At 37.2% G+C, this 21,019-nt stretch overlaps 2 protein-coding genes across 2 annotated transcripts; one reads left to right on the plus strand and one right to left on the minus strand.

Moving 5' to 3' along the window:
- Positions 1 to 13,110: 13,110 nt before the first annotated feature.
- Positions 13,111 to 16,930, minus strand: mettl3 (methyltransferase like 3). Its single transcript, XM_033983808.2, has 11 exons — positions 16,278 to 16,930; positions 15,861 to 16,051; positions 15,293 to 15,751; positions 15,049 to 15,224; positions 14,700 to 14,910; positions 14,435 to 14,622; positions 13,956 to 13,994; positions 13,762 to 13,870; positions 13,561 to 13,626; positions 13,370 to 13,482; positions 13,111 to 13,290 (listed from the first exon to the last, which is right to left on the minus strand). Exons 1-11 carry the CDS (start codon positions 16,378 to 16,380, stop codon positions 13,176 to 13,178), a joined length of 1,770 nt encoding a protein of 589 aa, XP_033839699.1. The 5' UTR covers positions 16,381 to 16,930; the 3' UTR covers positions 13,111 to 13,175.
- On the plus strand, positions 16,661 to 20,998 carry ttc5 (tetratricopeptide repeat domain 5). The gene is made up of 9 exons (XM_033983965.2): positions 16,661 to 16,929; positions 18,189 to 18,321; positions 18,398 to 18,609; positions 18,712 to 18,862; positions 18,948 to 19,039; positions 19,113 to 19,316; positions 19,622 to 19,836; positions 20,297 to 20,441; positions 20,527 to 20,998. Exons 1-9 carry the CDS (start codon positions 16,879 to 16,881, stop codon positions 20,644 to 20,646), a joined length of 1,323 nt encoding a protein of 440 aa, XP_033839856.1. The 5' UTR covers positions 16,661 to 16,878; the 3' UTR covers positions 20,647 to 20,998.
- Positions 20,999 to 21,019: the final 21 nt, after the last annotated feature.

Below are 21,019 nucleotides of genomic sequence, written 5' to 3' on the forward strand. Positions count from 1 at the left end.
ACAGGAGTTGTAGAATAGACTACCATTGCTCTGTCCAAAATTATAGCCCGCTCCCTCTTTGGCCCCCTTTTTAGGCTTGACTTAACATGAAGAAAGCAGATGGAGAAACACAGACCAGTATGAACTGGAGCAGTGGCTGGAACAAACTGGATGAAGTTCTTCAGAAGTTGTTACGAAAACAAAGTCATATATATTTATTTAATTTTTCTTTCAAATGTGCAGCTACACAACCAGTTTGGACACACTCAATGTTTTTTTTTCTTTATATTTACTACTTTCTACATTTTATATACATACAGAATAACTCAACTAAATATTTTTAATAGTTTATAGTCTAATGCTCAATGTAGCCGCCCTTTGCTTTGTCAAAAGCGCTGCAAACCTTTGGCCTTCTCGCAATGAGATCTTGATGAAGTTTCCTGAAACGGTTTTGAATTATTTTGAGTTTATCTTACATTTTTATATGCACTTATTTTGTTAATCTGATTTGAATAATTTTTGCATCAGTATATTTTATAGGACTGTATTTTATCCACAAATGCAGTGTCATGCAAAAATCCTTCTGGCACCCGAAGGATAAACAGGCGTTTCACCTCAGACAGACCAAAGTGATAAGTCAGCTGTGTGCAAGTCCACCAGCATGTAATTACACCAACCACAATATGAGAGGATTAAGCTAAACTGCAACACACAAATGCTTAGTCACAGTGCAGAGAGAGCAGGTGGTCAAAATATGACATGAGGGCTGCTTATTTTCTTTTTTTCAATTCAATTCAGTTCATTTATTTTCAATTCATTTATTTTTGTAACGCCCAAAATCACAACAACAGCTGTCTCGAAGGGCGTTTTTCTGTTTCTATTTCCTTTACTGACATTCACTGAAGTGACACAGTCAGAGGTAGAAACAATTCATGAAACCATCAAAGGCAAAGGACATTTTTAATATTGATACAATGTTTCTAAAATCTAATAAGGTGTCATTAATTCCATCCATATGCAAGATTGTAAACTGGTCAATTAGTGAAGGAGTGTTTCCCAATGCCTGGAAAACGGCTGTAATCACACCCATCTTCAAATCAGGTGATCAAATGGACATAAGTAATTATCGACCCATAAGTATTCTACCAGCAATCTCAAAAGTATTAGAAAAATGTATTTCTGAACAAATTATATCACATTTGAACTCTTCACCATTCACACTGCACCCAATGCAATTTGGATTCCGGAAATTCCACTCCACCGATACAGCAAACATTTATCTTATAGAAAACATTAAGGCAAAATTAGACAGGGGGGGGTGGTTGGGGCCGTCTACCTTGACCTGAGAAGAGCCTTTGATACTGTTAATACAGATATCTTGATTGCCAAATTATCAAAATTTTACTTTGCACCAAAAGTCTTACAGTGGGTGGAATCATATTTGGAAAACCGAAAACAATGTGTTCGAGTCAATGATAAAATCTCCGATGTACTCTCTAAATCTGTAGGTGTGCCCCAGGGCTCCACCCTCAGCCCTCTATTATTTAGTCTATTTATTAACGATTTGCCTGATGCATGCTCTACAGCCTCATGTCAATTATACGCTGATGATACCATAGTGTATGTCTGTGCAAAAAACAAAACACCAGGCTGCAGAGACCCTATCATCCACAATGGTGACAGTCTGTGATTGGTTAAAAAACTCATGTCTACATCTCAATGTCACTAAAACTATGTGTATGTTTTTCTCTAAATCTGCAAATAGAGAGAGGGATCCAGTAGTTATGGTGGATGGGCAAGCCCTACAAGTGGTACAAGAATATAAGTATTTAGGTGTCACAATGGACTCTCAATTATCATTTAAAAAGCATATAAAAAATGTGAGAAATAAAATAAAATTTAATTTGGTCAACTTCAAACACATTAGAGGAAATTTAACTACAGAGGCCTCAAAACTCTATCTGAATGACACTATTCTGTCTCATATAAATTACTGTTTGACGAGCTGGAGCCAGGCAAACAAGAGCACACTGCTGCCTATAGAAAGGCTCTAAAAGCAGAGTCTGAAAACACTAGATCAAAAATCAAACTCCTATCATCACAGTAAAATATTGGGGAAATATAACTTTTTAAATTGGGAACATTTAATTATTTATTCAGACATTGTTCTGGTCTATAAAACCCTTCATGGTCTTGCTCCACCCCCATTAAAAGAGTTCATACAGTTGAATTTAAACACAAACACTCGAGCATCAAGCAGAGGAGACTGTAAAATTCCATTTAGAAAAACTTCATTTGGACAGTCAGCCTTTTCAGTTCGCGCCGCTCATTCCTGGAATCTGGTCCCCACAGAAATAAGGAATATGACTTCTATCCATAGTTTTAGTAGATTTGTGAAGTGGTGGCTTCTGGACAATCAGACATGTGAACATAACTAATCTGTATGTGTTTTTGCATCACAGCAAATGTCTATGTCTTGTTGAGTGACTGTGAATTATGTTTATTGTTGTTCATGTATGTGCTGTGCTTTTAGCATGTTCTAATTTTACTAATATGTCTACAGTATTATTCACTGATCTTTAATGTGTGATGGACTGAATGTTTTCTGTGCCTATGTCCTTTTTTTGTCTTGCCATCAACCTGCCAATGGGACTACGGATGAAAATTAGCCTGCACGGCTAACTCTGGCACTTTTACATGCTGTACTAACACATGTTGATCAATGTGCACTGTCCCATATTTAATAAATAAACATAAACATAAACAATGTTAAACAATACTGAAAACAAGAATGCATGGTTTAAAGGGTCCATATTACACAAATTCCTGTCTATTTTATAATGTTCTTTCCTCATCAAAAACATACATGGAGTTGTGTTTTGTTTCCATTCACACATATTTAGGCTGTTCTTCTCTCAAACAGAAAAGACTCCTGTGATGTCATGTGGTAATACAGGAAGTGCTCCACTGTGTTTTTAAAGTCTATACACCTTCACTGGAATCATTTGGATAATGTCAAATCTGGAATTGCTAATCTCTGCTGAATTAAAGGCATGAGGAGTATTTTTTTGTGTTGCCAACTCAGAGCAGTTTTATGAGCTCTATTATGGACAGACATTTTATGAGAGCAATAATACGTTTTCCGTCATAGTTTTTCTTAGAAGGAGCATTCTCAAAATATGCCTATTTCCTACTTCCTATATCTAACCTTCTCATAAACACCCAGGAATGCCTTCTAAGTAACATCCAGATTGTTTCGATGACAGGAGATGAAAAGGGGCATGTACAAAATGAGGCAGCCTTAAGTGACCAAAACCAGTGCTGTCCCATTCACTGCAAGCAGTGAGCCAATGTCAACAAAAACATCAACAATGTCTGCTGTGGGAACATTTGGAGCTCTGAGGAGGGGGAGGGGCAGAAGGAGCCACAAGTAGCTCAGACTGGCTGAATCCTGCAATAACTTGGATTGGGATTTGAGGGGTGGCTTTACTGCTGTTTTTAAATACAAACTGCACAGTACAAGGGACATAGTTTTGTGACGCAAGAACGAAACATGCTGGTGGGCAATATGTGCACACACTAGGTGTCAGGTGTCAATATACAATATACACTTATACATATACTAGTGGTGTCATAGTGGTGTTTCAAACATGATTTTGATACTAAAGAATAAAACTGATATTCAATACCGATTCCGAAACTACAATGATAATTAAAAACACTCTTTCTTTAAACACTGTATTATGATTTTTAACATTATATAAATTATAGTACTTTCTTGTATATTCCCGTGTGGCCTTATATCTTTGTAATCCCTCAGTCGTTCAGGTAGGTGCCACAGTGGTCCATGTGCAGATACTAGTCTATATAGTCTTACTTTTAGTATCGATACTTGCTCAAATGAGTATCTAATTTCGATACTAGTTTTAACATTGATTAGTATCTGATTTTCAATACGTTTGACAACCCTAACACACAAAAATACAGTAATGATAAAAAATACTAAATCTTTTCTTAAAGTATGTTCTTTTATCCTAGATTCTTTCCCATCAAATACATATAATATATGTGTATTTAGTGGATACACCCTGTGCCACACGTTTGACCCATCATTTTCCATTTCTGTCCCAGCTATTCCTGTCTCTAGGCCAGTGGAGCAGTGGCACTTTGGGATTGAATTACCACACTGCATAGAAATGCACAAGGCACCTGACCTGAGTGTGCCTCAGTCAATCAGATGTGTGATTTCACATATTGAATAACAGTGAATCCTTCCTTTACGTTCTATTGGCACTGCATCTCATTCACGCTGGCAGAAAACAGTTGTCACCTTACAAGGAGAGGAAAGCGTGTTGGAGTTGACAGCAGGGAGGGTCCACTTGACTGTGTGAAGGCATGGCAGAAAGCACTTTTAGCAGTGTTGTAGTCAGGATAACACAAAGGATTTTTTGAAAGCACTTTTGTAGACATGAGGCAAGAAGGATTTAAAACTAGCTGCATCAGGAAGTGTGTCAAAATCTATATCATTACATTCTCAGATTTTTTGCTGTGGCGATAAAGGGAAAAGCCAAGCGCAAGAGAAAGTCTATAGTTTGATGTTGAGATAGAATCAATTTGTGACTTTTGTGAGCCTTGGCGAAAAAAAACTTAGAAATGGTGTTCAACTTCTAGCTCTAATGTCTACGCAAGGCAATTCACCATAATTTTCTGATAATTAAAACAAAAAACATTGCATTTGTTGTCTATTCAATCAGGTCCCTTTAAATAAGTTAATAGGTAAGAGCAATTTCATCAATAGTAATTTCCAGGATCCATAATACATATGCTCTACCAGGTCTCACCACAATACTCCTGTTCAGCTCAAAAAGTCCATTTTGGAGGGCAAAAAAATGATACCTTTAATTTATCAAATTGTGATGTTGCTAAGTGCTAAGAGGCTTGGAAACGTGCCTCCTGACACACAGCGTTTCCTGGGTGATCCCTCACCAGCCAACTCACTCGAACTCCGGGTACATTTCCACCACAACAATCCCTGCACTGCAATAGACCACCTTTATCAGATCTGTAGCTGCTCATGGCAAAACACCAAGTCAAAATACAGAAATAAAATGAGAATTTGCCATATTTGGATTTTTTTTCATAGTGCTCAAATTAACTATTGGCTGCTTATGGATCCTTCCTGGTTTGAACCATTAAACTCTCACTGTAAAAAGGGAGGGAATTTTCATAAACACATATCTTTTTAATATTAATATGTAAATAATAATAAGTTGCAGTGCCATCATTTTAAACACTATTACTGTATAATTGTGTGTTTTCAATGCTTTTTTTTCTTTTTTCTAGTTTAGATATAATAGATATGCCCTTGCATTGCCCACTGATACTCATTTGAGCAGATATCAATACTAAAAAAGTCACATTAACAGGACAGAAATTGCCCTTTCCTGAATAGCTTTAGACTGCTCTTGAATTGTATGAGAAGTATAAGACCACATAGACTAGTATCCACGGTAATATGCAGTAATATAAAAGAAAGCACTATGATTTAATGATGAAAATCACATTCTACTGTCTAAAGAAAGAGAGTTTTTAATTTTTAAATCAAGTTTGAATTTTTTGTTTCATGACAACACTAAAGAATGACTAAAGGATGTTCTTCTAGTTGTGAATTCAAGGAAAATGTGGATATTTATAGCACTATGCAATGTTTTGACTTTACACAAAAAGTAGCTGTCATAAAGGCAAAACAGACTACAAGGGGGGAGTCATGATTTGAGTGCATGAGAGAGGGAGGGAGAAAGGAGGTGTGTCCACTCACCATGCTCCAGGGATTAGCTATTTAAAATCCGCTCACTCCGTGTCACACACATAAACCTTTCCATTTGATTGTTGCCAATAAGGACTAACTCACTTTTGTGAACAACACAGGCAAGAGGAGCTGATATTAGACATCCAAACTTGAGCAAATTCTGAACCTGGAAGAAGGAAATGAGAGTGAATAGCCATCTGGGACATTGACAAACAACAAAAAACAAATCTGGTACTGGTGCCTAGTCTACAATTACATTTAACAGGTATGTAATGTCTAAATAAAATTGAATATTAAATTAAGCATGATAGATAAAGAATTGTAAAGATTTTAGATTTGGAACAGGGGGTGTGTCACATGGGGAGGGGACATGATAGATAAGGATAAGAGTTTTCTGGTATGCTGTTGAAAGGGTAGCGCTACTGTCTTATCAACCTTTATTCCCAACACTTCAGTGGTTTAAAACCATGCCAGTTTAGTGAAACTGTCTAACTTCCAGACATCTTGGCGCATTTTACAATTCTTGTTAGTTTATGACCATGTTTATTCTAGTAGATGGTGAGATAAGATATTGGTGTGGCTCAAAATGAAAAGCTCAGATTAGCCTGTCTGAAGATTTCCATTATGAACATAACACAACATTTTGTCATATTACTAGAATACTTACAGCTTAATGTAAATGTACGTTACTGTTTTGAATTGTTGTTCCCCTAAAGATAAGGTTAATTTAAAACCTATTAACTTATTAACTTATAAACTATTTTCATGAGATGTTGCCGTTCACAAAATCTTGACTGCATAATAGTTATAAAGGTTGGAATAATATTTGGCTTGAATTATATTAGCAACATAGACTTAACAGACAATGGCCCGTGTTATGTTTTTAATATAATTGATTAACCATCTAGTTCTAAAAATGTATTTTATTTATTGAATGTGTCTGTATACAGTGTAAATCTGAAAACTATCTATGAAAATGATACATTTGAATGCACTCATGTCAATTTAAAAGTAAAAGTAAAGTAAAAGTTTAAGTACTATCTTGCACAATAAACAGTAATCAAACATATTTTCAGAACTACAAAACCAGAAATGGATTGAGTTTTGAGTTACGGTCAGCAGAGTGAAGAGTTTGCAAGGAAAAGTCTGCTAAAACTGTGCAAATATGATCTCACTTGTGGCAAAATTTCTGGCTCTCAGTAAGCTCAACGTGTGTGCGTCATCCAGGCTGGCAGCCTTGTGTGGGGCTTTGTGTGGAGGGCAGAGACACCCGCTCAGCTCCTGTTGCATGAAGCCCACCTTTGGGAGACAGGAAAGGGGTAGTTAAGAGGCAGCACTGGCTCTGTAGATAGCTATCGTGTTACAAGTAAAGTATATGTATTCTGCTGCCCTGTGACACTGTTTGCATAGCTGATAAGACTCAAGCTATGCTGAGGGTTTAAAAAGGTCAAAATGTACATCATGGCATAGTTTAAACATATAGGGACCCAACCTGGATCTGCCAATTCAAATTACATTGACAATCCAAGGTAAGATTGTACAGTGTTGTGATATTAAAGGGAGATGTATGGCAGATTACCATATGCAATATATTATCAATTGTGTAGCAACATTGTTATATTATGTATAATGATCCATGCCCCAGTTTTTAATGATCAACATCTGACATTCCCTCAGTTGACCTCAACATAACAAGTTGAACAGCATTATTGAAACCCATACTTTTCCCCTAGGGTAAGGCACAAGCTTAAACTAGAAAGCACCTATTTTTCAATATAAGATATGTGTAAAGTTTAGGAAATACACTTTACACATATCTTATATTGTATTTCCCCAAACATAAACTCAATAATAAAGAAATAGCAAAATGAAACACTTTTGTAGTTAGTTAGTGCATCTAGAATGAGAATAAATTATTTATTCAACCAACCCTCCAAAGCTTAAACCTTAAAGAAAAACCCCACTAACACAAAAAAAAATCACCCACAATAAATACTGACTTTCCAAAATGATTATTCCATCTATCATTTATTGAAGTCAATATAGTAATCAGCATGACAGGCCTAGCTGTGACAATTGTATGTCCACATAGTTTAGGCTTAAGTGTGCTCCAGTCCGCCCTTGTGAGGTTGTTTTTCTCTCTACACACAGACCCCCAGAGCCAAACATCATCAGGGCCTGAAATTCCTCTCCACTGACCAGGCCTGTCTTTATTTACCAGCGCACTGTATTATGAAACCTCCCGTTCTTACCACATAGATATTATTCTCTCGTGAACACTAATTAGCACATAGAGTTGTCTTAGATTTTACACCAGATGCCTTCCTGATGGAACATTCTATTACCAAAATCAATGTTTTAATTTGAATACAAGTTTCTCCATCGATACCTGTCAAAAATAGGTGACCCCTTATTCCAGGGGTGAACAATACTTTTTTTTTTAAGGGTAATATATTCAAATCCAGGTATGTGATAAACCATTGTCAATCATTGGTGAGCAAATATATATATATAAGCTTCTGTCATCGATTACTATATGCTTTAATTATCAAAAACTTGGGCCGAATTAAAATAGGTCAAAAGGTTAAAAGTCTGCTTTATTCACTTAACATCCATATTAAAAATGCTAAAACTACATTGAATTGTTACTTTTCCAAGATTCACAAGAGGTTTTGAAAGGTGAAAGGGTGTTAACTTGACAAGCATTTTTCATCTGCAACTCGATACATTCTGGACTGTCTCTGTGTTAACTGTCACATCCCCCTGAAACTGCCAGCCACACTGGAGGCATTCTAAAAGTCAGAGGGACGCAGGGGGGAGGGGGCCAAAACACTGCTCTTATGAGAGACCTAAGTCCCTCTCCTCCTGAGATTAATGAACAATAGGGCTTAGCGGGTTGGCACTTTATATTTTTAGAGAAAATTATAATTTGTGATACAGATTGGAATGAGAGCTCCAGATTCAAAGCAATATAAACTATCCAACCCACTTTGCAACAAACCAGTGATTCAACTTCACTTGCACTGTAACTACTCCCATTCCACTACTCCCATTCCCAGCTCCCATTACATTTTTTGTATTGAATGTTGTACAAAATGTTTGATTGTGCAATGATGATTAATTTCTTTGATTACCTTGTATACTCAGCTGCTAATGTTCAAACATGTAAGGGGAGACATGAGGTCTGTGCCCTAATTCTACCTGACCCACTTTTAACCTGTTTAAATACAACTTAAATACAGTTTCAAACTAGTAGTTCATCTTATCTCAATGAGAAAGTATATATGTAAACAGAGAATACACAATGTGACTGAATAACAAGTGGGATTTACTATATTTTTCTGTTTTTGTAATTGGTTTTATTGGTTAAATCTACAGTTTTGTGAAGCCCTGTGAGGCCACTGCTGCTGTGATTTTGGGCTTTAAAAAGTAAATTGAATTTCCTATAGCCCGAACATGTAGAATGTTGACTTAAGTGCAAAGGTGTAAAACCCAGTGCAAAATGAGAGCAAGGCAAAGAAAGAAATATTACTAGATTCTTATAGGATAGCCTTTACCAGACTGCTTGTCAGATCTTGAGCAAACTTTTTAGTAGATCTTTGTGGGTTTTGACTTATACCTAATGTGGAGTTTTGGACCCTCTATGAAGTTTTGCAGTTTTCAGGCAATGGAACAAATTATACAGGCATCTATTTGGTTTGTACCTTCGCCTATTGACGTCCTCTCCTAAGACTGGACTACTGTAGCTGTTATTACCGGCTAGGCCACTATTCTGTACTATCATTTTACAGAGATACAGTGCGTACGATCATCTCAATTAAAATGTAACAGAGAAAAAGCAATTGGCAATATAATGCAAAAAGACTAAATATTTACTGTGTCTTCTTTATTGCAGACTTTCCAGCCATGGGTGTGAAAATGTTGCAGTGCTTCCCCTTCTACAGGCGATGCAAGGAGCGCTGCAAGAGTAGACAGTGCCCCCAAGCGTCAGGTACAAGCAACAAACTGCTTATTTCATAGACCTTCATGTTTTTATTAACTTACAAAATTATTTATGAAATTGCAAAAAACACGTAAAATTTCAGAGGTATGGTGAGTTAATTAAATAATTTCTTCTACAGTTCCTATAGAAGAGATGAAGCCACGCCTGTCCTCCACAACATCCTGTGGCAGTGACAATGATGGAAGTCTGTCAAGAGGGTCCCAAATATATTTCTCCACCAAGGCCAGGCTGTCCTTCAGGCATCAGCTGGACAGCAACATCAATGCTGTGGACGCCACCTACTGAACTACACAGTGGCGAGATAAATGGACTGCAAGAATTGTATGGATGATGAATGAGAGTCGATACAAGGCTCAATTTTGTAACTCACAATGAATGAGATTGAGAAGTGAAGCCACTCATACAAATGAAATGGACATTTAAGGCTAGGAGAGGTTTAAAATTACTTGTTTACAGTGTTCAAAACCATAAGCAACCACCAAGTGCTTTTTTGTATTTTTAAAAACAGGATATATTGGAAAATGGCAACAGAAAATTATAAAATTATACATCACAAAACTAAAGATATAATTATAGCAAGAGTATATTAGAAGTATTTCTGTCTTTATGGTGTTCCAAGGCAACATTTCTTGTGGTTTCTGTAAAACACTTACAGACATTACAGATTACTACACATTTTCAAATGTTTCTAATTTCATTAAATGCTATATATTTTGTGTACTAAATTATAGCAGTATGTGTGATTTTTATGAGCCATGTAACAAGTCAACCTATATGCAGATGATATTCTACTGTACCTACAAACACCACAGCAATCATTACACGGAACTTTCAAAATTATAAATACATTCTCATCCATATCAGATTACACTATCAACTGAAACAAATCAACAATACTCCCTCTCTCAGATGAAAGAGGAAGTTCTGCAGCTCAGGATTCATTCCCTGGTATGCACACAGGTAACATTAAGTATTTAGCCATTAACATTTCCCCCAGGCTGTCAGAGTTGTTCTCACTTAATCATAACCCTCTGCTTAAAACAATAGAAGATGACCTTGGATGATGGGCAAATTTACCACTTTCACTAATAGGACGAATAGCATCAGTAAAAATGAAAATCCTCCCCAAATTGAACTACCTATTTGCGAACATCCCAGCTACACCTCCGGACAAATGGTTTCAGACACTAGACTCATTAATGATATACTTTTATTGGAAGAACAAAAAAGCAAAAATCAAACTCTCAACATTACAAAAAAACAAAGCACAAGGTGGCCTCGAAGCACCAAATTTCATCCACTATCACTTGGCAAATCAACTACAATATCTAGTTAAGTGGACAGGACAAACATACAATAATAGCACATGGATTTCTTTGGAACAGTCATACTTCAAAAATCTTTCTTTGGCAGACATACCCTCAATGAATACTACTCTCAAAAAACATAACTGCTTCAAGAACACAGTCATTTCAACAACTCTGACAGCCTGGTGGAAAGCTTTAAAATTAACCAATTGTAATTGTACCTTGTAAATACACCCCCATCTGGCACAACCCTGACTTTCACATGAATAGTACCCCACTTCACTATTGCACATGGGAACAAAAAGGCATCACTCACCTTCACCACTTATTCCACAACAATAAATTCATAACATTTAGACAACTTATGGAACAGTTCGAAATCAACAACAATAATTGCTTTCAATATTTACAAATCAAATCCATTATCCAAAGCAAGATTAATATAACTAATAATACCCTGGATCCTCCTCAACTATTAGAAAACATAAAGAATATCAAGAAACCAAAGAAACTCATTTCCAAACTATACAAACTTATCCATTCAGACAATATAATACATGCACCACAACTCAAATGGAACACAGATATAGATACACCATCTACATACGAACTCTGGACAGAAATTTGCAAAAATACATTCTCAATGACATCCAACACTAATCTACAACTTATCCAATACAAAGTTATCCACAGGACACACATCACCCAATACAAGAAATTCAAAATGGGACTAACAGACACAGACACCTGTTCACAATGCACCATGGGAGTCACAGACACTTATTTACATGCACTCTGGGAATGTTCACCAGTTCAGGGTTTTTGGAACACAGTTACACACAAACTCACAGACATCCTGAGCTGCAGAATTCCTCCCTCCCCATCTCTATGTTTACTTGGCATTATTTCAACTTTCACCATACCACCTAAATATAAAAACAGTTTGTTGACATCTCTAACTATTGCCAAGAACAAATCAAAACACTCTATAAACATCAAACACTGGTCTAACTCTCTCATCCATCACATTTCAACCTCTCAAATGACAGCATACTTTGAGGATGACTTACCGTCTTTCATGGAAACCTGGACACCATTCATAAACCACTTTGATATTGTTTTCAATCAGTCATCAATATCAACAACATAAACTCCACCATTAGACTATTATAACACCATTAACATAGTAATGATGAGAATGCCACGCACATTCCTATACACACCCCCATTCCTACAAAGACACACACGCACACGACATTATCTAAACTTTATTACAATAATTGCAATCATACCACCACTATTGCTGTATACCACTATTATTGTTGTGTTATTGTTTTCATTGTATGTACACGTTTCTATTGTTGCTGTCACTATTATTATTGTCATTATTATTATTCCCTTATTCATTAACAAATTTATTTATTGAATTAATTTGTGGTTCTGATGGAGATAAATAAATGGATGAATATAAACACACATACATACACACCATACTATTAATAATAATTAATAATAATAAATTAATTATTAATCAATAATAATAATTGACAACAAATACATAAAAAGATTAGGGCTAGCAAGGAATGGGCCCGTTGCTAGGGGGTACTGCCCCTTGAGTGCGGGCTCACCAAAACCTTGCCTCTTTTAATGCATTGTACAGGACACGCACGCACACACATTATACCGTACATTTAAATCTAAATAACCAATACCACCATTAGGACCACAAAACTAACATAGAGCAATATTGACCAACCATTGAACACAATAATACATACAACCATTGAGAGCAATAATAAAACCTGTTATTGTTATTTTTACTTTTATTATTATTAGTAGTATTATTTTATAATAAATTAAAAAAAAAAAGGAGTGTCACACCAATTACAGCCCGTGCGTAACAGGCACAAAGTGGAACCCTAGTATATGGTAATAAATGTTGATACCAAAATACTAAAAAAAAGAAGAAAAGTCAACCTGTATTACTGTCAAAAAGAAAGCCACCACAATAGTCCTTGTTATCAATTTATTAAAAAAAAAAAAAGACATGACATTGCTATAAAAATAGTCACCTCTATCAAGGCATAGTTTTGGGTTTTGAGATCACACCATCTGGATAACGTTTTTTAAAACGAGCAACCACCTCGGGGTCCAACAAATGAATGCCGTCAAGCTGGTTTCCAAGGGTTACCCTGAAAGAAAATGGATTAATTTGTGAATATGTATGTCTGTTGGTACGCACGACAAAAATACAAAAGTAGATTAACTCACCAGTTTGGCTGGACATTGTGGGGTCGACCAAACAGCTCAATCTTTCTAGTGCCAGGAGAAAGTCTCTCTATCATGCCGTAGATCTCGTCAGGTTTGTGACTAGTGGAACGAACCTATGAGATTTTCAAAGAATATCATGCATTGGATCCAAGCAAGGGAAATGTGTTTGAAAAATATACAATTTCATCTACCTCAGCAACAATGACATCACAGTCCAAACCTCGATTAAATCCTTGGGTGTTTCCTTTTACACCCACCTAAAAATGAACAAAAATAACTCACATTCAATATATTTATGTCTACATTAAATAATGTATATCACAATCATTGAGAAAATCAACAAGCCCCCCTATTTGTGTGAGACAATATCTTTTCATTGAGCAAAACTTTACCAGACAATGCTCTTTGCCATGGTTCAGCCAATGTCCTGTCCTTCCTGTACGGATAATTCTTTGAAGTTGGTTAGTTTTCACCCAAATAATTTCATCTACTCGCTCGTAGCTGTGAAACAAAACAAGTTCAGAGCCATTTTAGATACATAGGTAAAGTGAAGAAAAATATAGCAAAGGAGGGCCTTATGACATACCCCCAAAGACTGAGACACTCCCGGCCTAACTCCATAGCTCTGTAAGAGAACAAGACATACCAAAAATCAGTGCTTGAAGAGTAGATTTTGTCAAAAGTATTAAAAATTAAAAGTAGTATCAAAACTAGATACTCATTTGAGTATTGATACTAAAAAGTATCAATACTAAAAAGTCATATTAACCTGATAGAAACAAACCTGTCATGAATAACGTTAGAATGATCTTGAGCTGTATCAGAACAAGTATAAGACCACACAGACCAGTATACACTCATGGACCACTGTGGCACCTACCTGGACGAATATAAGTAATATAAGAAAGTACTATGACTTAATGTTAAAATCACCTTCTATTGTCTAAAGAAAGAGTGTTTTAATGATCATTGTGGTATCGGAATCTGTACCGAGTATTGAAATCTAGTTTGAAATTTTAGTGTCATGACAATGCTACCCAATATTACCCTAAATTGAGTAGTTACCTGCCAGTGACCCAAAGAAAGAGAAAGCCATCATCCTGCAGAGTGGGGATATTCAGCTTTCTCATTTCATCATCCGTCAGCGTGCCATAGGGTAGTTCCATGTGGATGTCCCAGGGGGGGTCAGCCATGACAACGGCAAACTTACCCAGGATAGACACATCCAAGTAACGAATGTCACAGCAAATCCACTAACAAAGAGAAAAATGTCAAATGTGAACTTTATTTTAGTAGTTCAATGATCAAGGTCAGACTCCCTTGGTCATACCTGAGAAGGGAAGAGTTTGCCTACGTTGCTGTCACCATCACCTGTGCGAAGACTGAGCTCAATGTTCCCACCTTGGGGCATCAAACTGCCCTCAGCCTCTGGAGGACTGTCAATCTCATAATGGACATATTTACATGTGTCCATGTGAAAACAGGTATTGAGAAAAGAGCAGTCACCAAGGCTCTCATCTGTGTGTTTGTTGATGATGCGACTGCAAAAGTCAGGTCATTTTATTTTTAGACATTTAAACAATTAATAAAACATTACATGTCAGATAGTCAAGAAAAAGGAGGTTTAATTAGATAAAAATAATGTATGCAAGGTATTTGTACAAAAGGAGAACACTCACCGGAAGTGGAGCTTTGTGCAGGGCTGTGGTGTATCTCCAGAGCGAATGCACTCCTCTTTTGTCCCATGGTCACAAAACTCCTGAACTTGAGCTCGACCACGAGATCTAAACTTCTCGACTATGGACTGCTCCTTTGCAGTGCTAGCATTCAAGAGCTCAAGGATCTCTCTGCTCACCTAAATGGAGATTAGGTTATGTTTTATATGCCACAATTTCTAAATAATACACATTTAAAGCATTCTACCTTCTTACTCTGCTGCTCTTTTGTGGACTGTTGATTTAAAAGACTCTCAATCTCCATGTCAACATGAGATGACTGGTTTTTACTGCTCCTTCCTTTCTTATCAGCCCCACTCCCTGATGATGAGGGTCCTGCCGGTTGTATAGAAGACGCTGGGGTCAACGAAGATATAGGGGGTATATATGAGGTGTGTGGAGGGGACGCAGAGCTCTGAGATGGAGAGAAGCCTGATGCTCTTTTAAGGTGTGTCTGATCATCTGCTTTTCTCTTCACTCCTGTTCTTTGGGCACCGACCCCTGTTCCAATCATAGCCCAAAGCTTTGGATGGTCCACTGCGACAACAATTGTGGAGGAGGAGACTGTAGCTGAAGACAAAGATGGTTGTCGAACTTCAATAAGCTCCTGAGCAGCAAATTTTTGCAGCAGACTTTGGATACAGCCATGACTCACAGCTCCTTCCGACTGCCCAAAAGAAAAATAAACAAAATACTAATAAATAAAATAGTTATTAAATATACTACTATAAAATGGTTATTAGGTCTACAACACTTCAATACAATTAATCACTTACACTGTTCAGCTCATTAGTTATAGCGAGGGAGTCTATAGGCAAAGACAGGCTGAGATCTGACAGGTATGCCAGCAGTTTTTTCTCTAGCTCCGGGTCTGGGGGCTTTTCGAGCTCGTCTTGAGATGGGACAGGAGCAGGGGGAGCAGGACTGTCACTGCGCGCCGTGGAGACATCTGTGCTTCCAGTAGCATCTGCAGTGATTTATAGTTTTAGTGGGTCAATATACTGTTCATGAAAAATATGTAGCCTGGAGTGCAAAAGGAGGCTAGACATTGATAATTGTCTGGATAATTGTGCAAAAAGTAAACAAGTGGCAATTGAGAAACATTCAGTTTCAGAGCATAGAATAAGAGATTATTGTTAAATTAAGAGAAAACCGTAAATAACTTTGGGCTTTGACTTGAAGCCCGGCCATACCCGCAGTGAGTTGCCCTGGGTCTTTCCGCCTTCGCTGTAGCCTTTCCCGCAGAGAGTCTAGCTGCTTCTTATGCGCCTGGATATTGCTCCAAGTGTCTGACATAATGTAATGACATAAAAATATCACAGTTTTTAACCTGCAGCTTCAGCTATGTTTTACTTTGGCTTGTGCAAAATAATAACAGAAGATGAACGTATGGTACCGTACAGTAAACACTCCGTACATTGATTTTAAACAAATGGTTCCGCTGTCCAACTTCGTGGGCTACAGGTATGGAACTAAAATAGTGATTACAATTAATTCCAAAATAAATGCAGTAGATTAGCCTAAAGTTACAATGCATTTGTGTCCTCTATATGAGCAAAGCTTGTGTGAAAGCATAATCTCGTGTCGGATTTGTTTTAGACACGGACATCTTCCGGTATCTCTGAAATTAAAAGCCTTTTATTTATCTGTTGGTATTTCTGAAACATTATGATTTAAAGACAGAACAGAGTCATTTTGTACCCCTTTTATTCTAATCTGGCGATATTTCAGAGCTTCAAGCCCTTAACGCCTTTCTCATATTTCATAAAAAGGGTTCTTTTTAAGTGTGTAAAGATGGCGGAAAACGAGAAGAGTGGAGACAAAAGCGATCTACAAATTGTGAAGGTAATTCTATATTCATTGTATTATTCAGTTAGATTTAGATGCAGTAGCTAAAATCACAATTCTTGCTGTGTCTTTCTACTATGTCTGATACCCAGATTTGCTTACTGTAACAGCAGAAAAATATATATGTGGCTTTTTCCCCAAAAAGGGGAAAAAGCCACATATACATACATACATACATACATACATACATACATACATACATACATACATACATACATACATATATGTGGGTGTGTTTGTGTGTGTGTGTATATATATAACAAATCTCATCTTCAGCCCCTGCGGGTGGTCTCATCCCTTTTTTCCCCACACTCAGGTCCTCTGCCAGAGACCTGGGAGCTTGAAGGTTCTGCGCAATATTTTTGCTGTTCCTAGTACTGCATTTTTCTGGACTGAGATGTCTGATGTTTTTCCTGACATCTGCTGTAGCCACTCCTCCAGTTTGGGGGTCACTTCCTCAAGTGGTCCAATGACCACAGACACCACTGATGCCTTCACCTTCCAGGCCTTGTCCAGCTCTTCTTTGAGCCCCTGGAATTTTTGTAGTTTCTTATGTTCCTTTTTCCTGATGAGACCATCACTTGATACTGCAATGTCCACCATAACAGCTTTGCTTTGTTGTTTATCTACCAACACAATGTCTGGTTGGTTCGCCATCACCATTCTGTCACCATTCAAGTCTGTATCTGGAAGTTCCACAGGATCTTGGCTCGATCTCCACTACCTTTGGAGGTGTTTCCCACTTTGATCTTGGGGTTTCAAGTCCGTACTCTGCACAGATGTTTCTGTACACCATGCCCACCACTTGGTTATGCCGCTCCATGTATACTTTCCCTGGCAACATCTTACACCCTGCAGTTATGTGCTCAGATGTCTTCTTTGCACAGCCTACACCTTGGGTCTTGTCTGGTGTGGTAGATCTGGGCCTCTATTGTTCTAGTGCTCAAGGCCTGCTCCTGTGCAGCCAGGATGAGTGCGTCTATACTGTCCTTCAGACCAGTATCATAGTGAGATGACTTACGAGTTGAGCTAACCAGCAAGCTCTCTATCTCTGTCTCTGTCTCTCATATATATTCATATATATATATATATATATATATATATATATATATATATATATATATATATATATATATATATATATATACATACACACACACATATAATATATAATGTATATATATGTATATATATGTATGTATGTCTTATATATGTATGTATAGTTCCTTCTCTCTCTTTTGTCTTCTCTGGTACAGGACCTGGTGGATGGACTTTATAAATTCAGAGACAGCTATTTTGAAACTCACAGTGTGGACAATGCTGGGAAGAAACAAGGTGATGTTGCAGAAGAGTTAGAAAAAACCCTAAAGAGGCTACAGGAATTTGAAGGTAAGGTTTTAATCACTGGTTGTTGAGAACTGTTGATCTAAGTTGTAAATCACCTACAATGTGTCTTTGTCCACAGATCGGTATAAGAGTAAAGCTGAGTTTTTGCTACAGAAAGGTAGATGTCTGAACGTATCTCCAGATTTTAGTGCCATTGCTGAGGAGTGCCTTTCCCGGGCAGTCAAACTAGAACCTACACTGGTGGAGGGCTGGAATATTTTAGGAGAGCAATATTGGAAAAAAGGGGACCTTAATGGTGCCAAGAATTGCTTTACAGGAGCCTTGCAGCAGGTAAGATTTGGTGGCTGTGCTGTATAATGTTTCTTAATATAAATTATTAATATTAATTTCTGATGGGTGTGTTAACTAATATTCTCCATTGTTTTTCTAAAGACCAAAAACAAAGTGTCCCTTCGTAACCTTTCTATGGTGCTGAGACAGCTGCCAGCTACTGACAGTGAAAGTCACAACAAACAGGTGATGGAGAGTGTGGACATGGCTCGACAAGCAGTTCAGTTAGATGTCACAGATGGAACATCCTGGTGTGAGTACATCAAGGCTCTCAATTAGCAATTTGCCATTTTAAGTGCTCAGCTTGAATATAGATCATATGTTGTTTTTTTTTACAGATATTTTGGGAAATGCATATGTTTCCCTATTTTTTACTGCCGGTCAAAACCCCCAGTTCTCTCAGCAAGCCTTAAGCTCCTATGCACAATCAGTAAGTTCATATATGATATACTGGCTGTAGAATTTGCTACTGCTGAAGTGTTCAACATTTTTTCCTTTTAAAGGAAAAAGTGGACAAAGCTGCTTCTTGTTATCCTGACCTGCATTTTAACCGAGCTACGTTGTTCCAATATGAGGAGATGTTTGGCTCTGCTTTGGGGGGCTATAGTCGTGCTGCCTCTCTCGATCCAAGCTGGGATGAGCCTCCAGAGAGAGAGAGGCTGCTGTTGGAATACCTGGAGAAAGTGACTGAGCTCATACAGAACAAGGTAAACAAAACTGTGCTGGTCACTGTCCACATATGGCTACTACATTATCAGCATAGTTGCTACCATATAGTGTGTACTACATTGTAGCACATGTATTCACATCTCACATAAAGTCCTGCATCAAATTATACACACATTTTAACAAAACTGTACAATGTACAGTTTAATCTTTACCTTTCCATAATGTAAGGTTCATGGCATCTTGTGCGTTTGAAAATTGCATGTGGTTGCCATTTTGTCCACAAGATGGAACCAAAGCGCAGTTGTGTATCTGAAAAGGTACCTTCATTTCTCCTTTCTTTTAGGGGAAAGTGAAAGCACGTCGTTTACGTACAATGCTCTCCAACCTCAACACTTCAGCATTGGGCCCTTGCTCTTCCCCTCAATTCCGCTCTCCCACTGGTCATGTGGGGAGCCTGGAACCACGAACCCTGTCCGCCCTGTCCCATGGAAACAATGCTGGAGTAGCTGCTCTGGGGAAAGTGGTGTTCAGCTTGGCATCAGAGGGACGTATGGCTTTGTAAGTAATTTGCTTTTATAAGTTACTAATTATGGAACTCTATCACTATTAGTGTTATCACGATACTAAAATTTCAAACACGATTTCAATACTAAGGAATAGACTACACGCAATATAGATTTCAATACCACAATGATGATAATAAAAAAAACATTCTTTCTTAAGAAAACAGAATGTGATTTTCTGTTATATTACCATGTTGTGTTATATCTGTATAGTCCCTCATTCAGCCACATATGTTCCATAGTAGTCTATGTGGTCTTATACTTCATTCTAAAGCTACTCAGGAAAGGCTCCATTCTGTCTCGTAAACGTGACTTTTTTAGTATCACTATGTGCTGTTTTAGTATTGATTAGTATTAGTAGTTAGTAGTTGTGATCCTTTTGACAACCCTAGTCACTATGAAAAGCAGAAGAAAATTTAGACTGTGTACTCATGTGTTTTTTTTCAACTCCTCAGTACTTTTGGCATGGTGGACAGTGAAGAATCATGCATAGTGGTCATGGTGTACAATACTGCTGACAGCTGGGGAGTCCTCATTGGAGACACTGTTGTCATTCCTGAACCTCACATCAAACGTCACAGTATAACACATAAAGATATGGTATGTGTTTACAATAGTTTAATCCAATACTTGACCCAACAAAAGAATGTTTTTTATCTGAAGTGTACTATTTATTTTCCAACAGTCATTTGACTTCAGAAGTATACGAGTGGACTCTCCATTGCTCCTCATTGTAAATGGAAAGAAGCAAAATATCCAAAGTCAGATAGTTGTGTCTGTCAGCTACAAGCCCCAGAGTGAATGAGTTCTGCATGGTACATGAGATGGACATGAATGAATAATTATTGTGTGTGTGGAAATATTAAATGTTTGTACCAGTTCTGTGTGTTTAACTGTAAATAGTGGCCATGTTCCATTGTCTTTAGTAAAACAGTTTGCTATATTTATACATTTTCTACTTTTTGTTCATGGATGCCTTTTTCTAAAAAGAGCCTACAATAGACACATTGTGATTTCCATTTACACAATTTTATTCCCTTTAAATGTTATTTTTCGGCTTTATTTGTTAACTTCACTTGCTTTACTTCAGTTGTCACTTGGTATTTTGTGGTGGTGAATAACAAAACAATATTAAGTAATAGATAATTGATGCCATTAAAAAAAAAAAAAAGACTTCA

The sequence above is a fragment of the Periophthalmus magnuspinnatus genome, chromosome 18 (genome assembly GCF_009829125.3).
Source record: "Periophthalmus magnuspinnatus isolate fPerMag1 chromosome 18, fPerMag1.2.pri, whole genome shotgun sequence".
NCBI lineage: Eukaryota > Metazoa > Chordata > Actinopteri > Gobiiformes > Gobiidae > Periophthalmus > Periophthalmus magnuspinnatus.